At 45.2% G+C, this 19324-nt stretch overlaps 2 protein-coding genes across 5 annotated transcripts; both read left to right on the top strand.

Annotated features, from left to right (window-relative positions):
• Nucleotides 1-4711: 4711 nt before the first annotated feature.
• Nucleotides 4712-5456, top strand: LOC146756143 (rho GTPase-activating protein 32-like). Its single transcript, XM_085524812.1, has 3 exons — nucleotides 4712-4931; nucleotides 5081-5158; nucleotides 5343-5456. Exons 1-3 carry the CDS (start codon nucleotides 4818-4820, stop codon nucleotides 5454-5456), a joined length of 306 nt encoding a protein of 101 aa, XP_085380938.1. The 5' UTR covers nucleotides 4712-4817.
• Nucleotides 5457-8282: 2826 nt separating this feature from the next.
• Nucleotides 8283-19245, top strand: LOC146756142 (myomesin-2-like). Of its 4 annotated transcripts, XM_085524923.1 has the most exons (4): nucleotides 8283-8367; nucleotides 9703-10640; nucleotides 13241-14347; nucleotides 18555-19245. In XM_085524923.1, the coding sequence occupies exons 3-4, from the start codon at nucleotides 14122-14124 to the stop codon at nucleotides 18983-18985; spliced, it is 657 nt and encodes a 218-aa protein (XP_085381049.1). In that variant the 5' UTR covers nucleotides 8283-8367; nucleotides 9703-10640; nucleotides 13241-14121; the 3' UTR covers nucleotides 18986-19245. The 4 variants fall into 4 exon arrangements, 3 of the variants coding, with proteins under 3 accessions (XP_085381049.1, XP_085381048.1, XP_085381050.1); XM_085524922.1 differs by lacking the exon at nucleotides 8283-8367 and having other exon boundaries at nucleotides 9414-10640; XM_085524924.1 differs by lacking the exons at nucleotides 8283-8367; nucleotides 9703-10640 and having other exon boundaries at nucleotides 11857-14347.
• The last annotated feature ends 79 nt before the right edge of the window (nucleotides 19246-19324 follow it).

Genomic DNA, 19324 nt, shown 5'->3' with positions numbered 1-19324 from the left:
AGGAACCATTTGACACAAATGTGAGAACTACCCAAAGCACTGGGGTAGTGTTGGAAATGGGCATCTCACTACAGCTTGTTCCATTAACAGTAAATCAGGAATGATCTGTTGAGGGAACTGTGGGAGCAATATCCTCTAAGTATAAGCTGAAGGGATGGCCTTCACATCATCTAGCTGTACAACAAATTCCTATCTAGAACATGTGCATCTGAGAGCATCATCTGAGGCTCCCAGTGTGATCAGTGGAGAGAAGGAAGAGGCAGTTTTCAGACATGGTTCATCATCCTCAATGGGGTAGATTTAAGAGAGAATTAATGGTGCCTGGAATTCTATTGTCTGTACTTTACAGATTACTGCTGGCTGTAGGATGGCGTCTGTTGCAAGTGCCTCTCTAACTTATCTCCAGCATGTAGATGCGTGTATTTTGAGAGAGGCATCCTACCCTAAGTGTATGTTACTCAAAAAGCATGTTTTCTTTCAGAAAAACCTACTGAGGTAACAAAACAGCTGGAGGATAAGACAGCAGCAGCAGGGCAGGACATCAGCCTGAGCCGTGAGCTGTCGAAACCAGATGTGAACATCAGGTGGTACAAGGATGGCAAAGCAATCAGAAAAAGCCAGAAGTACGACTTGCAGCAGGAGGGAACTGGGGCCATTCTGATCATCCATGACTCTACCGCCAAGGACAGCGGGGAGTACACCTGTGAGACAGAGGACTCAAACAAAAGCCAGGGTCACTGTGCAAGGTGAGTTGAAAAGCACACTGGGGATGGCATGTAGAGAAGTCGAGGTAAATATCTGCAGCCTGTGGGTGATGTTTTTCTCTTCTGTTTCCTTGAGCGGGATCAATTCTTAGTTTTCAGAAAATATGGTGGATTAAAATATTTTAGTTAAAATAATCTCTAAACTGAATGATAAATGGCATGAGAAAGCAAAGCTGAGAACTAAGCTCCAGAAGAGAAAACAAAGTCAAGTATGGCATATTTAGAGACAGGTGAAGAACCCTTGAGTGCACTGAGGAGTACTAGCATACTCTGGAATGTCTCTTGGGCTCCCTACAGCACACATACTTGCTCTGGGGCATGTCTGGATGTCTGTAGAGCTAATTGCAGTGCCCTGAGAAACCTCTGGGGCACATTAGGGGGCACTGGCTTCCATGTGAGTGTTCCCAGGTTCCCAGAAGTCAACAGGGAAGCCTTTGGAGACCCCTTGGGAAGACTCAGTGGGGCCCTAGAGTGATGTAGCAGCTTGTGTTGGTTGCATCTGCTTGGCAGGGAAGCGATTTCCCTGGTGGGAGCTGACTGACTGGGAGGTGATTCCCTTGGTTTAATTAATTTAATTACCTGGATTATAATTAAATAACACTGTTCAGCGTTCAATCAAGATTATATTTTTCCAAAGTACTGCAGTCGTGCATCTGTAGCAGCTTTGCTAAGATATATCGAGTTTATTCAAAATTCCAGTGATGCTCCTAAAGCACTTGAAGTGCATTTGAGGTGGGGAGTGACAAAACAGCTCTGAGAGAATCATCATCAAATCAGAACATTGGAACGGTAACTAATAGCAGAGATTCTGATAAGAATATTTAAATTTTCAAATTACCTTTTTCTAAAGTTGTATTTCACCAAGTTTCATCAATATGCACACTGAAGAGCTGACTTGCTATGTTTCTTTTTATAAAAAATCATGTGTTACAATTGAGAAAAGAAGGTATAGCATGTAACATCCTCCAAGTAAAGTGCAAAAAACATTTCTTCACAGTTCCAATTAATGTCTTATGTTTTGTTCAGACTCACTAAATGATGTATTTCAGGGTACATCACATGGGAATATAAGAAGACTATTCAGAACAGGAGCTGCAGAGCAAGATGAACAGCATGTGAAGGTAAGGCCGGGAACCAAGGACACAGCTTTTGTGTCACTCAGCCACCTGTGGCAGAGGTCAGGATTTCAGCAGGGATTTCTGCAGACGTTCCTTGAACACCCCCAGGGTGGGTGACTCCACCACCTCCCTGGGCAGTCCATTCCAGTGCCTGGCCACTCTTTCTGAGAAGTAATATTTCCTAATGTTCAGCCTGAACCTCTCCTGCCGCAGCTTGAAAACATTCCCTCTAGTTCTATCAGTAATGACACGAGAGAAGAGGCCGACCCCCAGCTCACTGCAACCTCCCTTCAGGAAGTTATAGAGAGCAATGAGGTCTCCCCTGAGCCACCTCTTCTCCAGGCTGGACATTCCCATCTCCTGCAGCCTCTCCTCATATGGCCCCATTGTGCTCCAGACCCCTCACCAGCTTTGTTGCCCTTCTTTGAACACGTTCCAAAGCCTCAGTGTCTTTTTCTCAGTGAGGGGCCACAAACTGGACACAGAATTAGAGTTGTGGCATCACCAGTGCTGAGTACAGGGGGACAGTCACCTCTCTGCTCCTGCTGGCGTCACTGTTTCTGATGCAAAATGTATGTAAGTGTCACATGTGTGACATCCTTTTTGATGGAGTTCTGTGACTGGAGTTCAATGGATTTGAGAGCTGACTTGAAGCCTGTGGGCATCACCCAGGAGTTGGGGTGAGAGGATGAGGCGTAGGAACAGGAACCTCTTTGGTCGTTATTAACTCCCAACTTTTTGGTCAGGAATCTCTGTGTGTTTCTTTATCATGTAAAGAACAGAGTCATTGTGCAGCTTGTGAATGAATTGATTCACGCCTGCTGATTGGTGCTGTTCTCTACAGGGAGCTGCAATGGAAATGGACACTTGTGGTCCACTGTCCAGCCCCCTCCCGTGTTGGATTTTCTGGGCTTTGAGACACGTCTTCCAGATGCACTTTGTGTTATTTCTGATGTGTTGACCTGTTGAGCTCCAGCCCCAAAGGAGGATTCAAGTACTACCATTGGGAATGTAGTATTTCTTGCTAAGCAGAATTCATGTGCACCCTTGTCTTTCGTCTGCACAAAGGATCTTGTAATCATCTCTGTCTGTGTTTCTTTTAGACCCAGAGATGGAGCAGAGAGGAACACAGACTTGGGTGAATCTTCATTCAGGAGCAGGGACACGTCATGCTCATCTGAGGTGTCTGGCTGACAACAAGAGCAGAGAGGTAAGTTTCATAGGGTCGCGTGCCCATTTTATTTTATTTTTCATTCATGATGCATAGAGGCGTTCCCCAGACAAAGTGAGCATTTCTCAACTGGACTTTCTAGAAATGAGCTAGGCAGTGAAAATGGGTTTGAAGCATTCCTAAGAGCCCCGCAAGAGAATGCTGAGAGTTAATCTGGCACCCTCCTTTGGAAACGTCCGTTGTCTGTCAGCTCTTCAGCTGTGCCCTAACACCTCCCATTGCGCTGCCACACCAGGATAGAATTCCAAGCCCACACTGAGTCCTGGAATGTTGTGGTGCCGTGTTGGAATCAGACGTGACCACGTGGTCTTGGCTCCCCGCCTTGTGGGGGGTCATGGTGGACCAGGCTGTTGGCCGTTGGTGATGTCATAAGCGTCTGGAATGAGGGGAGGAGCGGTGCGTTCTGTGTTCCTTTGTGGGTGAGCTAGTGGTCGGAGTGGTTGGTTGTCTTGTTGTTCTTGTGCCTTTTGTGCCGTTAGTTAGTTAGTTTTGTTAGTTAGTTAGTTTTGTTAGTTAGTTAGTGTTGTTAGTTAGCGTTGTTAGTTAGTTACTGTTGTTAGTTAGTGCCGTTAGTTAGTTAGTTCCGTTAGTTAGTTAGTGCCTTTAGTTAGTTAGTGCCGTTAGTTAGTTAGTGCCTTTAGTTAGTGGCTTTAGTTAGTATCTTTAGTGCTTTTTCTTCTCACCGTCGTGTGCAGCAGCTTGTAGGTAAGCTGAGCTGACGTGGGATGGATGGGTGGGCAGTGAGGTGTTGAGAACTGCTGGCTGTTTGAGCTCACAGCACCGTATTGCTTACTCTTGACCATCAGACGTAATTTTCCCCGGTACACACGTTCCAAAGGGGGTATCAGTAAAGTTGGCACCTGTCCCGTGCTTCTTCCATTGTCTTTGCTCAGTAGTGGAAGCATTGTAAAGTTGCTGGGCGGACAGGCATCACGTAGCCTGAGACTCAGCATGTCTTGCAGCAAGTGGGTGGGACAGTTGTGCTGTGTGTGTTATTCCATGACTGTCTTAGCCCTGCTCACTGACCTGCTCTTTCTCTCTCCTCTCCTCACCCTCCGCCCACTGCCTCGGTGCAGCTTTTGCTCTCATTTCATCCGAGCAAAGCGACAAGGAACTGCTGCAGATAGCTTGAGGTGATCTCACTGCCAGGTACGTGCCATGTTTTGTCCCCCCGCATGGTTTTGCCGCAGGGTATGCGCGGGTAGCTCTGAAGAAGTCTGTCCATACTGTGCTGTGTGAATAGAGAAAACAGAAGTGTGTTTCTGCTCTGTTCCAGCTCTTCACACTTGCTGTGATGGGTGCTGCGTGCAGTGGGATCAGCCGTGAGCCTGAGTTGGCGGCGACGGAGGTACAGTATGAAGCTCTGGCCGGTCTTTTTTCCCTGTGTTGAGCCATTAGAAGGAGCTGCAGGTGTACTCTCCTGCAGGAAAGAATGGGCCAAAAAGGGCCTGGCCACTTGTCTGTGCCAGTGCCATTGCTGATTAGTCTGGGTAGAGAGAGATGCATCTTTGCATGGCCTGGCAATGCACGCCAGAAAGGGAAATAACTGTGATGAGACGTGCAGCTCCTTCTGAAGTGCTCCTGATAAGGACGGAGCGCATTTGCTGCAGCTTTCTTTGCAGATGTGCTCCTCACCTTGAAATCCTCCTGGTTTGTCCTCAGTGCCCTGACCACGGCCTGTGCTCTGTTTTGCAGGCTGATAACATGCGGGAGCCGCAGCTGGTGCGTGCTATGTCATCTTTAAACGTACCAGCGATTGCGGCAGCCCATGTTATTAGGAGCCACGTCGCCCAGGGGCCGGATGAGCTCTCTCTGGAGGTAAGCAGTTCCAGGCGTTCCTTGTTGTTGTGCACAGAGAGTAGTATAGAGTGTGAACGCCTCGGGAATACTCTCATAGTTTGTGTCGTAGAAGAAGGCTTTTGTTTTAGCTGTGCTGAAGCTGGGATTGATGTTTCAATCTTTTGCAGGTTGGAGACATCGTGTGCATTGTTGATATGCCACCAAAGGAGATGAGACCCTTGTGGAGAGGCAAGCGTGGCTTTGAGGTAGGCACACATTTTTGACTAGAGAGCACAGCTTCAGTAGAGTCGGGAATCTCCGGTTGGAGCTGCTCTGCCTGCACAGGATGGCTTCTGGATGCAAACAGTTGCCCTGTGTCGGTGTCAGAGGACCTTCCCTTTGGCTCTGGGCTTGGGCTAATGCCCACCTGTCTTTTTGTTCTTATTACAGGTTGGTTTTTTCCCTGGTGAGTGCGTGGAACTCATCAGGGGAAAACTGCCCGAGTCCATCCTACATTCATTGCCAAAGCCAGGTGCGTATTTTACATTTGACAATGCGGGTTAGTAAAATGGGGTCTGAACGTGGCTTTCAGGGGGTTCATTAATGCCCGAGTTGAGCAAGCTTAGAAAGAGAACTGCATTAAGCTCCTTGGGCACCTCCAGGGATGGGGAAAATTCGTTCTTGCGTGTCTTTGTTGGGAACATGCTTTCTGTTGTTACGTGTTCTGTTGAATGTGTTGCACTCGGCCTCGTCCAACCGAGCCAGGGCTGAAATGAACTTGTTTTTTTGTTTTGTTGCGCAGAGCCAAAGAAACGGGGCAAGTTCATCTCCTGCCTTCGTTCCCTGTTGAAGGCCTGCCCCAGGAGAGCGAAGCAGCCTGAGACTCCAACATTCTCGGGATCCATGTCCCTGCTTGACATCGTTGAGAGGTATTTAGCCAACAGGACTTGAGGGCTGAGCTGTAGGAATGGAAGCATCCTTTGCTGTTTGAAACAGAGGGCTTTTCTAAGCTGTGTTTCAGCAGAAACCAGGCATTGCCAGGAACAGGCAACTATTGGCAAGGGCTCGGTGCAGCTCTTCCCTCACCCTGCACCACGACTGACAGCATGCTCTGTTTTCTCTCCAGACTGAGTTCTCCCAGTAAGAGGGCAGAGTCAGCAGCTGGCAGTTGGCGTTCCTGCTTCTGCCTGGGCAAACCATCCCCTGTGGCCAAACGCCAACTGCAGAGCAGTGCCAGGGAGCCCTCTGAAGTAGAAGTCTTGGTCCTGGCAGGTAAGGGTGCAAATCCAGCTTTCAAAACACTGCTTGTCAGCAACACAGGTAGAATTCATGCTTTCAGTGGGCTTGTACCTCCTTCTGGCATTCAAGCCTGTGCCTGACATCTTCAGTTGACCCCTGTCTTTCCCAAATGAGTCTCTTGTCAACACAAGAGCTGGACCTGCACGTGGATCACTTTCAAGACAGTGACACTGTTGCTAGAAGCCTATTTGCTTCTGCCCACCATCACTGCATAGCCAAATGTCAAGAACCTGTTTCATGATTCATCTTGTGAAACTTTGACACTAACTGCTGTGCGTCTACTCCTTCCTAGGTGACCCGAGCCCTTGTATATCTCCAAGACGCCAGGCATGTTACGATGCAGCATCCTGTGATTCCATCAATGAAGAACTGTTACTAAGCACAGGATGCTGCAGTTCAGATGAAAGCCTTCCGTATAACATCAGTTATAAAGAGAAGAATGCCATCATCGTTGAAGCTCTCGTTCATCCCATACCTGTTGAAGCTGCTGACCTGAGCCTGCCAGACTCCTCAGGCACCAGCCTGAACCGAGTGCCTTTCGAGGACAGCCCAGCCCAAGCACAGCACGAGTGCCCCGACAGCAGCACAGCCATGCAGGCTCAGGTCAGCATTACAGAGGAGAAGCCAAACATCTTGGAGGGGGAGGTAGAATCAGGCCAAGAGTCCCAGGCTCCGGGCAACAGCACGACTTCTGAGACACTCTCGTCAGACAACAGAGAATGAGTCCCATCTTTCCTCCAGACCTCACACCCCCTCCTTTTTCCTATTGAATAAAGGCACGCTCGTGCTCAATCAACGCCTTGACTGAATTCTGAGTTTTCATTCGCAGAGATTGGGATGAGTACAAGAAACATCAAGACAGCTCAGCTTGCAACGCTCTGGCTGTGGGGTGCGTGCAGGGACACTGTAACCATACAGGGAAAGGCTTCCACTGCTTCCTCAAGCTGTAGACCAGCCCTGCTACTGCTCTGTGGCACAAAGCCCTGAGGGATGTTCCATATTGTTAACCTAAGTGAAGCCAGCTTCATGCACTGTGTTTTGTTGTTGCTGGGTGAGAGGGGGATGCACGTTGGTGAGAAGATGAGCATTGCTGGATCTGCCACGAGTGTCCCTTCTGCCTCTAAGAATATGTCCTAAGTAGGATGTGAACACTGCTGGCACTTCCTCATTGCACGTGCTTGGAGGATCTTCAGTTCTTGCACATTTCAGGATGTCTGTCAGTGACTACGAGGAAATTCTCAAGTACTAGGAATTCCATGAAACAGTTGGAACGGGTAAGTGTCATCTTTGTACAGAAACAGCACGCCTAACAGTCTGTCTCACCACTCTAGAATTAATCTGAGAATAGATTAACAGCTCTTGTCAGTTCTCTAAGTCAGGTTTCATTTGTATAAATTTGAAATTCGTTTTTTAAACCAGTTGGAAATTGTAATGTTATATTAGAGAAGAATTCACACTCAACTTTAAGCATCTGTGTTTTAATTTGTAGGTGGTTTTGCCAAGGTAAAACTCGGGCGGCATCTTCTGTCTGGTGAAAAATTTGCACTAAAAATCATGGAGAAAGTTACTGTAGGGGTAAGCCAAAAGGCATTTAAATATGAGAATATCTTCTGTTGGAGTTGTGGAGTTCTCAAGAACACGGGGGCAGGTGGGATGGTACATACGAATGCAGCCTACTGGTCCCATTGCCTTTTGAAAGATGCTGTAGAGCTGGAAAAAGTTTAACAGAGCACCACAAATCTTGTTGCTGGTTGTTCAGAGGGCAGTATTCTCTGGCTTTAAAATGGAGGAAGTTATTACATCATTACATTACATTACATTATTGTTACATTATTACAGCAACTTTACCAAAATGCCAATGAAAATGCTGAATGTTTTACTTTTCATTTTTCACAGCTCTGTTTCAGAATTTCTATGGGAGTGATGTCAGTCATTGCTGAGTTGATGTTGAATTGTGTACTGTCCCATATGTGCTTGTTCTGTTCCACAGCAGTCAGATGTGGTACCTGGTATGTCACAGTAGTTAGCGATTTCATCGCTTGCTTTTATGGTCTCTTAAGGATGACTTGCCTCATGCTAAAACAGAAATTGATGCCATGAAGAACTGAAGTCATCAACATGTTTGCCCATTGGATCACGTAAGAGAGACATCAAAGAAATATTTATAGTCATAGAGGTAAGAAATAGTTTCTGCTTTCTGTGCTGTCTTTCTTACTTATCTTTCTCTGATACTCTCTAAATGCATTTTCAGATAACCTTATCTTACAGGGAAGCTGTTTGATTGCATTGTTTCTAAGGACCGCCTTTTGGAAGAGGAAGCTCCAGTCTTTTTTTGACAGACTGTTTCAGCAATTGCTTCTGTTCACAGTCAGGGTTATGCCCAGAGACCTCAAACCAGTGAGCCTGAACTGCAGTCAGTCTTCCATAAATAATAATGAATGTGTTTTTATTTTTCTGTTGGCAGAGAGAGTTACAGTACTCCACTCCATTCCAGTGGATTGCAGGAGAGAACTGAAGGGGGGAGAAGTAACACAAAGTAGAACTCATGGGTTGAGATAGAATTATGTACTGAGATAGAGAAAAGGATAATAGTTATGATGAATGCAAAAGCAATTGCTCACCACCTACCAATCAGTGTCCAGTTAGCCTCCTAGTAGTGGAAGAGATTTACATGAAGTTATACCCCCTTCAAAACTCCTTCCACAATATGTCATATAGTATGGAATATCCTTTGGCCAGTTTAAGTCAGCTGTCCTAGTTCTGTTCCTTCTCACTTCCTTGGGCTCTCAGCTGAGATTGACTGTGGCTCTGTACAACGCTGCCTGGCAGCAACTGTAAGCATCACTGCGCTATCTCCATTGTTTCTCTAGAATGAAAACGTAGTATTATATCAGACACTGAAGAAGATAATTCAGTCCCAGCTGAAACTCAGACAATAACTTGTGCTTAGGATTCTTTCCCTACAGGAAATGTGAGATATTTATTGCTATGTGGTACTGTGTTCTGTAGCTGAGCTGGATTTTGTTATCCTTGAAGAAGTATCTTCCTCTGAAAGGGGAGTAAAACATGATGCTCCTAATGAGCGGAGCAGAGACACAGATCTGATCTGAGTGTTGGTTTCACATTTTTGTGATGCTCTTTGCTGCAGTTTGTATCTCGAGAGAAGCCCTTGTGGTGTCAGTCTGTTGTGTAACCTGCTCTAGTTTTGTGCCTCAAGGAAGAGTGATCCTTTAAACAAATGGTGGCTGTACAGAGGGTATGGGGTGAGATGCATTCCTCTGGCCCCATCCAATGGATTTTCTGTCACTGAAGTCTTGAAGCACAGGTTAGGTACTGGAAGGCTTGAATATTTCCTCACCAATAGGTTAGAGCTTGGCATTTTTTAAGCTGCTGGTATCACTCAGTAAAGCAAATCATTACAGCACGAGCATTTTCCTAGGCATCTTATGAAATCCCTCTATCTAAGGAACCTTTCCCCTCTGAAAAATGAATCATTGTCTGTATGTTTTAGAAGCAACTGGCTTCCAGCTGAGAAGCTGATGGATTTATGGGCTTGGACAGGAACTGGGTGTGGAGGTGACTTGTAGAGATTTGTGCCTGAACCTGCTGCTCTGGGAATCGTGAGACCAAGTTTCTCAAGAGCTTTTCCCTCTCTCATCATCACTTTCTGCGAGGGATGAGGCTGCATGTTCTCTCTGGGTAATATGTTCAGTGCTTGGAAAGCTATTTCCTTCTATCTAGTCTGCTGTTTAGGTGTATGACTGTTTCCTGTCACAATCCCATCGTGACCTGCTGGCCAGAGCCTCAGTCAATCTTCATACGCACCCCCTCTCCCCACCCCGTAGGCATTGAGAAGCTGCCATGAGGTTCCTCTGCACCCTGAACAAACATCTTTCTCCCCAGCTTCTCTTCTCTGAGTGGGAGCTTCAGCCCCCTGCACAGGCTGGATGTCATCCACAGAGTTTGTTTCAGGTTGTTATCCTTCCTGGCCAAAGAGCAGATACAGTATTGTAGATGTGGTCCAGTGAGTGTTGAAGCAGGAATGACTTGTCCTGGTCTGGTTGTGCTGCTTTTTAATGCAGCTGATGATCTTGTTGTACTTCTTTTCTGTCAGAGCACACTGCTGGCTTGCATTCAGCCTGTGGTCTCTCACCACTTGTCCTCCTAGTCCCCAGGTCCTTTCCAACAGATACAAGCTAGTATTTCCCACCTGGGATATTGGAAGATGGGAACTTGCCAGCAGTCAGTGAAGATCTCTGAGACAGCGAGAGCGAGCGAGCTTTGAGTAGACTGGGAACCACTGTCCACAGCAGGAAATAAGAGAAGAGAAAAGATGTTTCCTTGGGCATTTGGGTGGAAATCATTCCTGACTGCTTTCTCATCCACCGGGAAAATCTGCTGATTGACAATTTGAAGCTGATAGACTTTGGACTCTGTGCAAAGCCAAAGGTAAGAGTATCTGTTAAATCAAATACAATGTGCCCCCAACTAATGCATGTTTGACCACCGTATGCAACAGGGGCTTGTCCAAACAAACTCCTTAAAATCAAGCTGTTTCTGTGGCTGACATGTCATTGCATCTTGTTTGGATTGGCCTGAACTGTATGAGAGTGGTTAACAGATGGCTCAGAAGCACAGGTAGATAATTTTCTCTAGCTAGACTCCCTGTTTTCATAGTCTAAGCTGTAGATAATCTTGTAGGTATATCACCTGTCTTATGCAAGGGTCTGTAATAGGAGCATGGGGTTGGTGTGCCTAAGGAACCCTCTAAGGAACTGCATGTAGGATGAGATTGTGGATAGAATAAAATGACTTTTGCAGGTGACGTACAAATCCTGTGATTGCATATGCTTGAACTGAATTGTTTCTTGATCTTCAAACTGATTTCCAGAAGCCTTTATTAACATGTAAGATGGGTGCTGGTAAGAAAGAATGGGAAGACTGCCTTACTGATTCCAAGAGAATTACTTATCCTCAAATGATTTTTCCTGGCCAAAGTTAGAGCCTCTCACAGGTAATCGAGACCAACAGGCTGTTGTTGCACAATCAACAGGCACAATCTAGATGATCAGCTGAGGAAAATAAAGCATCATGCCAAGGGTACTAGATAAGTGAGCAGCTTGAGATCTGCACATTTATGTGATACTCATGGTCTTAGACAATATTTGTTTAGTGAGGTCACATTGAATGAAAACAAAATCTAAGATTAATGAAAATATACAAAGGAGAAGAAGCCTCTGAGGCTTCTGAAGTGTTATGACCAGAAGACATAAACTCTGTTTTTGAAAGAGCAATTTGCTCTGTTAATTATCCATCATTTTTGTGCAGTCTGTTTTGTCAGACTTGTCTTTAGCTTCCAAGTTGTATGTGAAGACTTGTTTGCACTGTAATGCACAATGTACGAAAAATTGAGAGATGAAAATGTGAAGAGTTTTTCTATCTTTGATTTCATGTCTGGAATTTTGGAACCCACTGCTTGCAGTTGTTAATCTGTCCAAACTGGTCTGGTTTGCAATGCCCTCATACTTCTTGAAAAGCTCTGCTGTTAAAGGCAGAACAATTCCTACAAGTGCCATGGCCCCACTGTTGTTCTAATTCTTGTTTCTTTGTTTTCCACACGCTGCTTTTCAAGCCTCCTTTTTCTTTACAGTCCAAGTGAGAATTGCACTGTGAGGTGTCTGAACCTTGTTGTGCCTCTACATAAAGAGAACAGCAGCAAAGCCTGACAGGTGACTGTGCTGACAGCTCTCATAGCCAGTAACACGTAACTGTGCTAAATCCCTTGTGATGGCTTTGATTTAATTTTTGCCAGTGAAATCCTTGTAAAAGGAACTGCAGCAGTGTGATGAGCTAAGGTGAAGATGCTGGTTTTAGCAGTGCTCTAAGCTGAGTGGAAGGGCAATTGAATGAGGGTTATATGCTTTCTGTGGACAATAAGGTTGTGGTGCTGTTGGGGTGGGTCCAGAGGAGGGGCCACTGTGATGATCAGAGGGTTGGAGCAGCTCTCCTATGAGGAAAGGCTGGATTGTGGCTCTGGGCAGCCTGGTCTGGTGGTTGGCGACCCTGCACATAGCAGGGGGTTGGAACTGGATGATCTTTGAGATCCTTTTCAACCCAGGCCATTCTATGGCTGTACAGTTCCATACTGGAACAAATATAAAATGCTAACTATGTAAAACATGGAGTCAAACCTGTGTGATTTGTCCACACCAGGAGGTGATTAGAAAACAATTTTTTAAGCTACAAAGCTGCTTGCATGAAAGGAAAAGAAAATAAAACTACAAGAAAAAGGGAAAACCTTTCTTCCTGAAAATAGGAAGAATAATGGACCTGACATGAAATTTGGGTGAAGCTGCCTGATTTTATGAAGCTATTCCCATTATTTTCTTGGTGCTGTGTTTCCCAAATGAGTGGTTTCTGGCTGTGCTGCAGCACCAGTCTGCATGTGAACATCAACTCTATTCACCATCTGGGAAGATTAGGACTTCCCTTCTCCCACCAGCACCACTGAATTACAGTTACTCAGTGGTTAAACAAAGGAATCCTTAAAGAAGGGTTTACAGCTGTCGTGTTATCTGAAGTGCTTGGGGCATTCTGATGCTATTAAGCTCTATGTATTAACAAGTTCAAAAAGAAAAGGTAGGCATCTGATTGTTGTGCCAGTTTCTAAGTGATTTGGAAAGCTGTACCACCCAACCACTCCTTCTGTTTGATGGAGGTGACAAAGCTCAGTTTAATTTCTGACTGCTGTTTAAATCCTGAAGCTGGAGCTGGTTCCTGGAGCAGAAAAAGCTCGGAAGCTGTCCCTCCTACAAGCAGGCACCTCTGAGCAAAATATGACATCTCGATTTCTGATGGTAAGGTCAGGAGATCTGATTCCAGCGTCTAGCTTTCAGCTTCATGCTATGTTAGTGGGACCTTTGGCATCTAGCACTGACCAACAGCAACTGACAGGCTGGTAACAGTGCACCCCAAAACAGTTATGCGTCTATTTATGTTATGAGGGAAAATTGCATTGCATTGAGATTTCCTATTTTTACACTTTGCAGATCTAACTCGATGCTGGAAGAATCCTGTACGCCATGTTCACACCATTTTCCATGAGCTGGATGAGTCTGTTGTTGGCATTTTAATACCATTGACCAGGCAGGCAATATGTATGGAGTATTTGGCTCTCTCTACAGTCATGAATGTTTGAGTATCTTCAACATGTGGCTCATTGCTTCCATTTCAGGCTGCCCAGAGAAGCTGTGGATGCCTGTCCTTGGTGTTGAAGGCGAGGTTGGATGGGTGATGGGCAGCCTGAGCTGGTTAGTGGGCAGCCAGCCCATGGCAGGGTGTTTAGAACTGGATGATCTTGAAGGTTTCTTCCAACCCAAGCCCTCCCGTGATCCTATGATTCTGTGATTTCATTCAGGTTTATTAAGATGAGATGAGTTCTCCTAAATGCGCTGTTCTCCATATGATTATAATTGGAGTCTAGATGGATGACTTAAACCAGACTCCAAACTTTTTGATGGCCAAAAGGAAATGAAATCAATCCTTTACTGTGTCAGTAGTCTGTAACTAGAGCCCATCAGGTAATTCCCAGCCTCCTGCCTGTATCAGTGGCTGCACACAGTGAAAAAGTCTGATGGGATTTTAACCTCTAAAATGTTCCAAAGCAACCAGAGGGTGAATATATTCACTATGCAAATACCTGCAGGAATAAGCTTGTCATATATGTCCTCAGGTAGCACAGTAGTTAATGGTGGGACTCAGTAGGTCATGCTGAAAGTTGAGTCTGCTGATCTTGAAGGTCTTTTCCAGCCTACATGACCTTATGCTAATATTTCTGTATTTCTTTCTGTTCAGCTCCCAGAAAACCTCCCACCCAGCCCCCAGCTGACCCCGTGGTGAAAAATAAAACAGAAACCTCAGTGACGCTGGCATGGTCCCCTCCGAAGATGCAACCCCCATTCCAATCGATGGCTACATTGTGGAAGGCAATAAACTAACTGGCTTCACCTGGGTGAGGTGCCACGAGTCTCATGTCCCCGTCCCAGAGTTCACGGTGAGCAATCTGTCTGAAGAGGCTGATGATCAGTTCCGAGTGTCTGCAGTCAATGCGCATGGACAGAGCCCGTCTCTGGAATTCCCAGGGAGCGTGCACCTTGGTAAGCACAAAAACCCCAATGGAAATGGGTCAGTGTGAGCTGAGCAGCTGTGTTGGTTCCCTAAAGATGTTTCCTTTGACTTTAAGGATAGTAGTGCATTAACACACCAAAGGCTTTCCTTTATTACTAGTTCTCCTGTCAACCTCCAGCTACCACTAAAGTGATACAAGTTCTGTTTCTGTGAGAGAGACATGAATATACTTATCTTTTGATATCTCACATGTGCAAGAGGCAGAACTTTCTGTAACAGATCTTAAGCATAGAAGTGCTTCTTCCAGCACTCATGCAAAGGGAGAAGTAGAAATGTACCTATGATTTAATCTTCCATCTTTAGATGAGATACCAGACTTGCATCTAAAGAGCATTAAGACATCCATGTTGTTCTTCCTCAGAACCAGTCCTGGCTGTGAAATCCCCCCTAACAGCTGGTGAAGCTGTACCTGGAGGGAATGCCATGTTTACTACTGATCTTACAACAATGTGTTGCAGCACTTGGTACCTCAGTGGTAAAGTCTTACAGGAAAGCGAGACCTGCATCATCAAGAGAATCCAAACTACTCACAGCCTAATCATAAAGAACATCAACAAGAATGATGGTGGAGCAGAAGTGAAATTTGTTGCCGAAAATGTTGATGTCAGCACCAAGATGAGAGTGAGAGTTATTTGCTTTGATCCTTCTCCTTTCCTCTTACAGTCAAGGCATAGTTGCTGTGATCTGATGATTAGAACTGGGGCTGCAGGCATTCACTGCCTGTACCAAATACCTGAAATTGCATCCCATGGACTGATGTGAGTCCTGGTAATGACCTAAACATGATAGCACTGAGTGTAGGGTAAGCCAGTCTACCCAGCTGCTTGGTATCTGAACCAGATTGCTTCATGCCAGCTGATGAATGTCTGCAGTTCACAGCTCTTGGCCAGTGCATTCAGTCACCAGGTTTACCACTGCATCACCATAGAGCAGTACTTTCAGCTCCAGGTTCAGACAGCCTTTCTGATTGCACTGGAATAATTTAGAAGTAGGGGAGCAATCATTCCAATAATATCTCTATCAATCAGCTTTGCATGACAAAATAGAACAAATAAACATTCATGATGGGAGGACCTGTTTGTCATTGGGTGGAAACCTCTGCAGAAGCATGTTTAGAGCATTCTTAATCAGTAGAAGGAGATGTTTGGTTGATTTCTACTTAGTAAATCCGGCAAGAAGACCAAATGAAATATCTTGAATTGCTCAGCAGTGACACAATGATGAGTGCAGGAACAGAAGGTGATACTTTTTCAGAGATGTTGCAGCAAACATTGACCACGTTAGCCTGATATCAATTGAACTAACGAGGCCTTTGCTCCTGACAGGTGCTGCAGTGAGATTTACCAATAAGAGCAAAGATGTAGAAAAGATCTGCGCTCGGCTGCGTGAGGAAGCCAAACTGCAGGCTGAGCTTTCAGACACAGGCGCTACTGTGGAGTGGATGAAGGATGGGAAGGAGCTCAAGGCCAGTGAAAAATATGAACTGCACATTGTGGGGAAGAAACACACCCTGAAAATTCACAACGTCTCAATGGATGATGATGTAAGTTGTCAGTGCATCTGTGAGGGGGATAAAATGCATGAGTTTGCATGATGAGGCTCTTCATCATATTCTGCTGGCTTGTCACCCTTGTTGATCCATGGAGAAACAAGAAAGGCCTAGAGTAGTGTATGCACTTTGGCATTGGAGAGCTTACTTAATTGCTTCTTCTCAAAGAACAAACTCCAGAGAGTCATGGAGACATCTCCAAACAGAATTGAATAATGGGACTAAATTGATGGAGAGCAGAACTTCCTGCCACGGCTTGTCAGCTAGTCTTAATTTTGCTTTTCTTCTCTCTGTCATGTTAGCATAATATTTCATACTGGCAGGTCTGCCCAAAGAATTAAATGAATTAGCTGATGGACATTTCCATGTGCTTTGCACTGTAATGTGACTATCAAATGAGTAATCAATGCTGTTATTTTAAAATCTGTGTTGGCAAGCTGTAAGACAAACAGCTGCTGTTGGTAGCTTGGTTACTGCAGAATCAGCTTTTGTGTATCTCATAGATAGGGAAGAGACCCTTAAGGGTCAGCTAGTTGGACTCCCTTGCAATGAACAGGGGCACCGCAGCTCCATCAGGTGCTCTGAGCCCTGTCCAGCCTGACTTTGAACATCCTCAGGCTCACCAATCTTATACCTATGCCACACACTCGCAGTATTTCACCATTCAGCATCACCACTTGTATCTTCTCTTGCTGTAAATCAGAGCGAGCTGGTAAATCATCTGCTGTGCGGGTCAGCTGTGTCTCTCCCATGGGCATCACGTGGCTGCTGGGAGGCTCTGAAGAGCTGCAGCCAGAGGTGTGTCACGCGCTGGGCCTCGTGCCCAAAGGAGCCCACAGGAAAGTGTTGTTGCAGTTTGTCATGCACTGCACTGCCATGAGACTTGACGTGCCAGACATCCTCTGACACGTGAGCTCCTGCATCCAGGCAGGACATCTGAGACGTCTCCTTCAGCCTGACGTGGCTGCAGTTTCACACTGGTTTTACTAAGGAAGGAGAAGGCACGTGGATGAAACTCTTTTCCTGCTCTTCCTGGCATTAGCTCATAGTACAAGTAAAGCACTGTCAGGTCAAGCCTGGAGGAGTAATGCTTGTCACTGACCTGTTCCTGTTCAGGGTGGAGCTGGAGGGTAAAATAACACAAGAAATTGTCATTGAAATTCAATATCTGTGAAATTCAGCTGGCTGCATTCACAGAACCTGGCGTTAAGATCTGGTTTCTGGTTTATTTCTTGAGCCTATTTTCCATAACCCAGTCCTCATTTATGAACCGAAGCTCTACTGAAAACCTTTCGCTGTGTATGCTCATGCTGCAGTGCAGCTCTTGTGACCTTTAACAGCACATTCACGTTCCTCTGATCACAGGATCCTTAAGGTTGATTAAGACCCTCTAGTCCGACTGCTCACCCATCTCCACCAAGATGCTCACCATCAGCTAGCTAAAAACTCAGCAGAGATGATAGATCAAGCCCAACACTGGATTTGGGATGGCTAGAGATTCCTAAGATATTGAAGGATTGCTTGCAGGTGGTGTTGGCTCAGGTATTCACCCTGCATCCCACCTCCCGTTCTGTTTGGTTGAGAATCATGCATTCTGCAATTTCACTTTGTAATTCAAAGCCCCTTTCTTTATCTGTTAAAAAACTGATCTAAAACAAGCCGAGAAGACTCCGTTGGAACTGGTTGATGCAGAACAAAGGCATCCCCAAAGGACAAGTTGCACTGTTTGATGAACATTATTGGATGAGAGCTAAGCTAAGATTTAAAAAGTTCTGGGGCTGTCTCTGAGCATCAAATCCAGAGGAAGCCTGCATGATTCCCTGAGAATGGATACCTCCTACTTTGGTGTAGGGTGAAGGGAACACTAGCAGTAACTCCTATCACAAAATGTCACATGGCTCAGACAAAAAAGCCATCAAGAGGGCTTAATTAGGAGCACCAAATGGTCACAAGATGGTCTTAGGGCAGGGAAGTAATCTATCTACGTGACATTGATTGATGCTATGAGTTCTAAACAGCTTGACTCTAGAGGGACTGTTCTTCTTTGGTCACCTAGTTTTACAAGAATAGATGACTCCTGCCTATTACAATTTTTAACTCATTATTTGTTCACTGATGCCATAAATGTGCCTGGCATAGCAATTGGCCTTGGTATATTCAGTGACTGAAAGCAACAGTTGTTGCTCTAAGAAATGCAATGCTAAGCTAGGTCTGCCTGTAGCTGACAGCCATCAGCTTGCTCCTCAGGCAGGTTCTGTCTGGATGGAATGAAGGGCATGAAATACTGATGTGCTCTTCAAACGCTGCTTGTTAGCTTAGAGACAAAGTGTTGAATAGGTTTGTTCATGCATTGCAAACACGTTACTTATCTGCCTTCATTTTAGCTTCAGAAGAACGTGTGCAGAATACAGAATTGATTAAAAGAAATAAGAACTGTCTGCATAGAACTTACTCTTTCCTTACACAGGAGAATCAAGCACACGTTTGTATGTGAGTACCTCCAGAGGTGAAACTCAATCACCCAAATGTAATGAGCAGAGACATTACAATCAGTTCTAACTGTATCTTCATGCTGTGCTGAATAAGCCTGAGTCAGGATGTAAACCACTTTCTCTTTTTTTCTTCAGATGAAGCCATTAATGTTGTCAGCAAGCCCAAAACCACTTCAGAAATATCAGTCAGTCCTTCTGAAGACCTGGAGCTGGTGTGTGAGGTGACAGCTGCAAGCGGAGCTGTCGTATGGAAGAAAGATCAAACAGAGGTGAAGCAGGACCAGAGGACAACCATCATCTCCAAGGGGACGCACCGCAAGCTCATGGTCAAAAATGTGACCCTGAAAGACCAAGGGAGCTACAGCTGTGAAACAAAAGATGACAAAGCAACATTCCAAGTGAAAGTCAGAGGTGAGAAAATGCTTGGAATCCCAGAGATAAAGGAACGCTTCATTTGGTGTGTCTTGCATTTGGAGGATCAACTGACAGCCTCTCTGGTGCAAAACATTTTGGCTATAGGACTTTCTTGGTCATCTAGTATCATAGCAACACTTTTCTACATGTGATTTACATCCAGGAATGAATTACTGCAACAAAGGGGAGTACAGCTGCGAGGCTGCTGGCTAGAAACTCACCTTCAAGATTCATGTAACTGGTAGGAAACACGTTTTGGTTGATTTTCTTTGATTATTCCCTAGTCTGGCTGTGGAAATGTCTGTGTGAACGTGTCCTCTTTATTATGCCATGAAACTGTTTTGAGAAGGATGAAAAGAAATGCTTACAAACGTGCAGCTAAAATGATTATTTGTTTTTAACAATATTTCATCCAGCTCTTCCCCTACAATTACTTTTATCATCAGCTGTCCATGGATGTCCAACTGTGATTTGTACAATGTGCAACACTG

Source organism: Coturnix japonica, chromosome 28 (genome assembly GCF_054131305.1).
Source record: "Coturnix japonica strain WE chromosome 28, WE-NBRP24, whole genome shotgun sequence".
Lineage (NCBI taxonomy): Eukaryota > Metazoa > Chordata > Aves > Galliformes > Phasianidae > Coturnix > Coturnix japonica.
This window is presented reverse-complemented; position numbering and strand designations above follow the sequence as displayed.